At 37.5% G+C, this 7,639-nt stretch overlaps 1 protein-coding gene across 1 annotated transcript in view; it reads right to left on the reverse strand.

Moving 5' to 3' along the window:
* Positions 1-1,515: 1,515 nt before the first annotated feature.
* Positions 1,516-7,639, reverse strand: part of LOC107715401 (neurexin-1-like) — a 422,466-nt gene continuing 416,342 nt past the window's right edge. The window contains exons 23-24 of the mRNA XM_016521533.1: positions 6,885-6,963; positions 1,516-4,394 (exon numbers count right to left, since the gene is read on the reverse strand). Coding sequence (XP_016377019.1) covers positions 3,598-4,394; positions 6,885-6,963 — 876 coding nt within the window. The 3' untranslated portion in view covers positions 1,516-3,597. The remainder of the gene's footprint in view (positions 4,395-6,884; positions 6,964-7,639) is intronic.

The raw sequence follows: 7,639 nt of genomic DNA on the forward strand, positions 1-7,639 counted from the left end.
CACAAAACACGTACATACTACATAAGTAAACTTAAGCATTCCATTTAGATTTATCCTTTTTGATTTGCATGTAATCTACCATTGTACAGAAGGCGGACTTGGTACTTTAGTTTTGCATCTGCAATATAATTGAAACCACAGCCACTGACTAAATGAAAACACCCAATTAACTAAATGCTGTACTTAAGTGTATTCTGTGCATATTGACCAAATGCAATTCTCTCCACTATAGATTTACAATAGACCCAGAATAATGATGAAAACAGAAGTGTGTCATGGACAGCTTTTATCATTTGAAAGCAATCAACACTACACAGCTTTTGAAAGGCTTGTTCTAGATATAGCCTTATCGGCCTGAATCTTTTCCAAATTCAAGATGCCTCTTATTCCAGGAAACTGCTCTCCATAAGCATGCTTTTAGCTCTAGCCTTTAAATAGCTCCATCTGTACTGTGTATAGTTAGTTAGGAACAAGGACCTCAAGAACATAATATAGAGTGGGTGCAGAACAAGGAGAAAGAAAATGTGGGAGCCTCTTTCCCTTTAAGTCCATAAAGGAAGAGTGTTGTTTAGAGACCCGACTACCTAGATCTGAGCAGTGTGACAGCAGAGGAATCTAAAGACATCTTTGTATTAGCAGTATGTGGAGTCTTCTGGAGTAGGAACCCATCAATATATAAGACCAGATGATGAAATTGCCATGTAAGACAAGGGCTTGACTTCACAGCGTGAGAGTTCTTACAGTGGATAAAACTTGATTTTCAGGCAGGAAAGACACTGGGAAATAATGGCTTTCGAATTACCAGTAGTCTAAGATAAAAACTTTTATGTTCAATATTAAAAATGAAAGTCTCAAGCATCTGACAACAATAAATAAAGTGGAGATTTCACAACATGGACGTCTTAAAGAGACATCAATTACTCACCTTCATGTTGCTCCAAACCCGTAGGACTTTCTTACTATGAAACATAAAAAAATGAAATATTTTCTCCCATGAAAGGTCATACAGGTTTAGAACAACAATACTAATAACATTTTCATTTTCGGGTGACTTACACTACCATTCAAAAGTTTGGGGTTGATAATATATATATATATTTTGTTGATTTTTTTAATATTATGTTTTCGAGAGAAGTCTCTCATTAAAGCTACATTTATTTGATTGAAAATACAATAAAAACTGTTATATTGTGAACTATTATTACAATTTAGTTTTCTATTTTAATATATTTTTAAATAATTTTTTCATATGTTGGCAAAGCTGAACCTTTCTCCAGTCTTCAGTGTCACATGATCCTTCAGAAATCATTCAAATCTCAGAAAACATTTCTTCTCGTTATTATGTTGAAAACAGATGCGCCTCTTAATATCTTTGTGGAATCTGTAATACATTTTTCAGGATTGTTTGATGAAAAGAAAGTTTAAAAGATCCCAAACTTTTGAACGATAGTGTCAGTCCCTTTAAGACAAATATTTGTAGAAATAAAAGAGACCACACTGACCAAATCAGTACGAAGTATAGAACCAAGTGTATTTTTCCCTCTGTCAATGTACACATATTTAGATTTCATCTCACAGTAACACTTTACAATTACATTAAGAACGGGAATATACTTTGACCAGCATAGGTAAATGACAATTATATCTTAAAAGAACAAACAAAACAAAAACACAAACAGAAAAAGCCCTGTCAATGACGTAACAAAAAACCCAAATGTAAAATGGAGGTATGGCTAGGTGTAATGCTTCATCTTTTACCAAATTCAATAAAATCCCAAAACATTATTATTATTTTTTCCCCCAGAATTTCACATTTGAAAATCACTTCGTGTTACTGAAGTAATATATATTGTGAATAACATTTTTTTTTCATTTGCAGAGAAAGGACTAAACAAAAACCTCTTTGTAATAACAAGGAACGTCAATTCAGGAAAAACATATTTTCAAGTGTGAGAAATATCTAGACGGTATACAGTTTTTTTTTCTTCCTTTTTTCCTCCTTTCCAGGAGGTGTCATTAGATACAAAAGTCTGGACACAAGGTTGTGCTGCTTTATCCATAAAAGCCTTGTCAGTTCGCTTCTTTTCACTTTCTTAGGTTTGGGAGGTGGTGAGCTGGCATCCCGATGAGAACGAGTTCCTTTTTTCCCCTCCTAAAAGAGATGCCACACAGTTCTGAAAATATGATTTCGCCTCCGTTCTCTTTATCCTGTTTGTTTCACTGTCTGTAGTCTCATTCGGATGGGTATTGGGCTGTAGTTTCACACCATAGAGAATATAGGAGGCAAGAGAAAGGGTTCTCGTAGTCTTGCGTATATCTTTCTCATGCCGGAGGACGAACGAGGACAAACACTCACACACACACAAGCACACACACGCATACGTACCGTATGCTCGATACACACAAACCTGTCTCCTGAAGCGTTTTCAGCAATGTCCTGTATTTACATAGATACAACATCTTTTGTCCAAGCTGATGTTCAGTTCAGGACAGTCCCACTTTCTGAGGTCTCTTTTGTCCGCGTCGTGCTCGCCCATGGTGCTATGAATCCCTCCGGGTGAGATGAGAGTTCAACTTTATGTAATTCATATAAAAAAACTCTCATGGAAAGCTGAATGTGAATGCATCATGCATGGAACACAATTAGTAGCCTAACAGATCACAATGTTTCGGCACCATGGAGAGAGAGAGAGAGAGAGAAAGATGCCTGCTGAATGCCTTTCGCTGGCTTTTTAAAGTTCTAACAACCTTCTGAGCTGCTAGTGGAGGTGTTGCTGTCAAAGCAGGCTTCACCGTCTGATCTGCGATTCTAAGCGAGAACGTGTTTATGAAACCATGGCGGACAAACAACAAAGAAAGAATTAGAATCATGTGTTTCATGGCAGAGACAGATAAATCCTAATTTCTACACTGACAAAAGATACCAGAGTGTAAACGAATTCAGACTCTCCGGGTTTTTCAGGCTCAGTCAGAAAATGCGATGCTATCCACCGCCTTTCCAACTGAACACGAAAAAGGTGTCAGATTTAACATCTCCACAAGAACTGATGGGAGCATCTGCTTGTCTCGTGCAAATAACTAACACAATCGCTTCTGTTCTTCATGAATTATTACAACAAGGGCCAACGACCGCCTCGTAGAAGATCTCAATTTCATAGCTCTGTGAAGATAATATTAAACAAACGTTCAGGAATAGCACCAAAAGCTCGTGTGTGGATACATCTGTTAAACCGGTGGGTTTTCTCTCCCTGTCCATGGTGTTGGTTACTCTCCCATAGAGGCCCACAAAACATAAATTTTTAATTGCAAAGAGGGCATTACATCATTTGGAATGTAATGGAAGATTTTCTTTAGACATGATAGAGATAAAATTACATAAAACAATGACTTCGCAAGACAGAAACGAAAGGAGGATCTATCGGTCAGTGTTCCTTCCTCCTCATTCCCTACGTCCGTATCTTTCGGTTGGCAGAAAAACGTTTGGAGAAGTAAACAGAAGATTGTGTGGCTTAAATGTTTGAGGATGCAGAGGAGGTGATTTGAAGTTTTAAAATCCTCAGCACACTTCCTGTCTGTGAACCTCCTCCTCTGTCTCTCTCAGACGTAATACTCCTTGTCTTTATTTTTCTTGCCCTTGGCGGTCGTCTTTGCGACGGCGGCGGTTGTGCTCGGCGTCTTCTCTTTGACTACGGCGCCGTTGCTTTCGGATCCTGAATTGCGGTTCTGGTCCACCTGATAAGAACCTTCGTCCCGGTTGCGGTACTTGTACATGGCGTAAAGGAGGATGAGGATGCAGAGGGCAGCAGCCGCCACGATGCCGACCACCATGCCTGTGGTGCTGCTGGACTCCCTGATTACCTCCACGGCGCCCGGGTGGCCCTTCTCCATCAGGTCGGTGGGGTGAGCTGTGGGCACATGGGGGAAACCAGGTGGGTAGGTTAACCCTGGAGTGTGACGGGAGGACGGGGCGGGCGGTAGGAGCACCTGGTCACGGGTATTCATTTTGCCTGCGGGGATGTGGAGCTGGTTGGGGTGTGTGGTGGGGCCGGGGACTGGAGGACGGTGGTCACCTGGGCTCTGGCCTCCGCTCTTGCCCACGGCAGGGGGCGGCGGTAGGACCGTCCTGTCTGTGACCATGGGGGAGTTTTTGTAAAAGTCCTCGTCATCGGACTCCGTCATCTCTCCGGAGCCGAAGGCCGATACCTCCATGGGGTCGCCGCAGTCCTCCTGGTCTGGAGGGCATGGCGGGCGGAGGTCGGACAGAACGAGGGACTCTTTGGTGGTTTGGAGAGGGGTCAGGGATGTGGGGGGGGCAGGGATGGCGGGGTAACGGGTGGCTATGGGAAGGGGGTCTTGGGTGTCCACAGTAATTATAGGCAACACAAGTTCACCTCCTGGGATGGGAGAGGAGAAAGGGTGAGAGGAAGAACAATTAGTAAGGACTCGAGAATATCTACATGCATATACACGCACACTCTATTAGTTTTAGATTTAGAATTCTATTCTGTGGAATTTATTCTAAGACAAAGATTCTACACACAATACTTTATATTCACATGTAAAATGCTACAATATTTTCTAAACCTATTCAAATGACTAACATAAATATATCTAGATCACTACAATAACATGTAAAACAGAACCAACTCATATCTTGAATAGCTCTTGGCTCTTCTTTGGTTAAACAAGATAGCAAACCATTGAGTTTGGGTCACTTACATTAACAAATAGGCCGCATGATTTTTGCATGGAAAAAAAGCAAATTACAAAAAACAAAGGTGTGTAAGATGGTCCCTTTAAAATCACAAATTTTCTCCCCTTCATACTCTTTGACACACTCATCTGTTTTCTAGCCTTTCATTTGACTTGCATAAATACAGATTTCACTTTGCAATGATAAAATCCTCTGCATATGTGCACTGTGTGATAAGTTAAATGCCGTCTCAAAATCTAGTTAGCTAATTTCTGTCTAATGCCTATATAGGGAATTATCTATATAAATCTTATTACAAACAAAATGGAAGCTCGTGAGTGGATCTGACTGATCTGAGATGCAATTTAAAGGCAGAAACGTAATAAAAAAGCCACTAACATGGCACTCAAATTCTGATTCTGATGTTGGCATGTGATTAAGCTAATTTGAGCTAAGTTGAGTATAATGCACACAGACAGCCAAAACATTTTAATGATGTACGCTACTTTTCAAATGTTTGGTGTCAGTAATTTTTTTAACACTTTTTTCAGCACATACAGTAAAGCCATATATAATTTTAGAAAAAATTTATATTTCAAATAAATGTTCTTTTGAATTTTCTATACATCAAAGAATCCTAAAAACATGTATCATGGGTTCCACAAAAATATGAAGCAGCACAACTGTTTTCAATATTGATAAAATATGTTTCTTAAGCACCAAATTAGCATATCAGAATGACTTCTGAAGGATCATGTGACACTGAAGAATGCATGAATGACCGCTAAAAATTCAGGTTTGTCATCGCAGGAATGAACTACATTTTATTTATTTAGTTATTTATTTATTTTAAATGGTAATAAAATGAATCACAATATTACTAACTATATACACTATACTTACTGTATTTTTATCAAATAAATGCAGCCTTATGAGCATAAGAAACTTCTTTCAAAAACATTAAAAGATCTTGCCAACCCCAAACTTCTGATAGTTAGTGTAAGGCTGCTTCATTATGACACATTAATAACATTTTTTATACTTTATTTAAAAATATTTCTCTTTGAAGCTTGTCACATCACATTATGGGATTGCCTTATCTATGAAACAAACAAGCTATACCGCTTCAAATTATTTGAAAGTTTTTTAGTGTCAGGAGTGTGCAAATGATGCACAAAAAAGCTAGGCAGGCAGCTGACTAGATTTTGAGACAGAGCCAATAAATAGGGCTGTTGTAGCAATTATTTAATAAGAAATGTCTGGGTTAATATGTTTAATTTCCAACATTTCATTACTTATAACTAAAATAATCTGAAATGAAACTAAAGGCTTGGACAAATGTCAAACAGCAACAGCTGATTTTCCAGATGGGCCATCAGAAAAACCTCAACCACTCAACGACACTGAATGATTGCAACATAATGCACAATCACAAGAGCAATAGCTGAGCACAGAGTAATAATTCCATGTACTATGCAACACGGCTTGAAGTCACACCTTTACTGATATATGAATGCTTAAAGTGGAACCCAACGATGGAGTGGAATGGCCACTTAACTTTATGAATAGCCCAGATGGTATAAGGCCACCCTTTAAGCAATATAACCCTTAGTCTAAGCTCAGCCATATCAGCTCATAATGTAGTTCCTAAATGATCCGCTGAGCTCTAAAGCATACGTCTTTGTTCATAGCATCTATAGGGTTAATATGGGGGAAGAGTGCTAGTAGAAAAGCATTATGGGAAACAGAATTTACATTAGGAACACAAATTAAAATTGCACTTGTAAGTCTGAAACTAAAGTGAAACTGTAAAAATTATATTTTAGACCCAACTGCTGAAAGTTATTTCCTGAATATTTGCTAGAATTTCATTTTACATATAAAACATGTTTTTACTGAACACATAAGACATTACAATTATATAAAATAACATCTTAAAAATTAACAAACAATTAAAAACGTTTTTGTAATTGAAGTTCTAGTGAGATTTAAAATGAGGAATTATCTACAGAACTGCAGTATATCCAACCGGAATATATCCATAAGTCATTAAAAACCTCTGCTTATTTAAAAAAAAAAGTGAATTTTTTTTAAAGAAAATTGTTTGATCTGATGTTTGTGCTGCCTGTGAGCGCCTGGAGCTTGTGTGGGTCTGTATGGCCTCAGTGCTGCTGTGCGTGTTTGTACTCACCAGTGCCCGGCTCACACTCCTCCAGATCCTCATCATCACTGGGACATTCGGCTGATGCCACCAGCAGGTCATCTGAGTTCTGAAAGTGAATACAAGTACAGATGGTTCATTTTTCCAAGTTTGGAGGCAGATTGCATTTAATTTGATTTCTCTACAACATTCTCTGCAAGCAGTCTGAAATTGTTGATTTATTTGGCCAGTTTTCTTTTAAGCCCACTGCTTTTGTCATATTCTGCCACTTATGCCCCAGGGGTTGTTTTGATGAAAGTTAACAGTTTTCAGCTTTTTTCACATTAAAACTTTTCAATAACTTTTAATTAAATTTTTCTACTTTTCAAATACCTTTTGATATTATAGTTTTACCCTTGACCCAGACTTTCAGAAACTATAAAAAATGACTATAAACATGAATGATTAAAATGTTAAATCAATGATGATTTCAACAAAGAAATAATAAAAAAAACAATTTCAATATTTTTTGTGTGATTTATATAAATATAAAAATTACAGTTGCCTCAGCTATTTTCACCACAATAAGCAATTTTGCCCTTAATAAAGTTTTTTTTTATATATATAAAATATATATTTATAAATTTATAAAAAAAAATATATATATACTGTATAAGTTACATTTTTATTGTGTGTCATTTTCAATTTGTAATTTTGTACAGTGATGCAAAAAGTGTGAAAATAAAATAAAAGTGCCCCTATTATGGATTTTTGAAAATTACCTTTCATGCAGTGTGTAACACAGC

This window comes from Sinocyclocheilus rhinocerous, unplaced genomic scaffold (assembly GCF_001515625.1).
Source record: "Sinocyclocheilus rhinocerous isolate Xijiao unplaced genomic scaffold, SAMN03320098_v1.1 scaffold299, whole genome shotgun sequence".
Taxonomy (NCBI): domain Eukaryota; kingdom Metazoa; phylum Chordata; class Actinopteri; order Cypriniformes; family Cyprinidae; genus Sinocyclocheilus; species Sinocyclocheilus rhinocerous.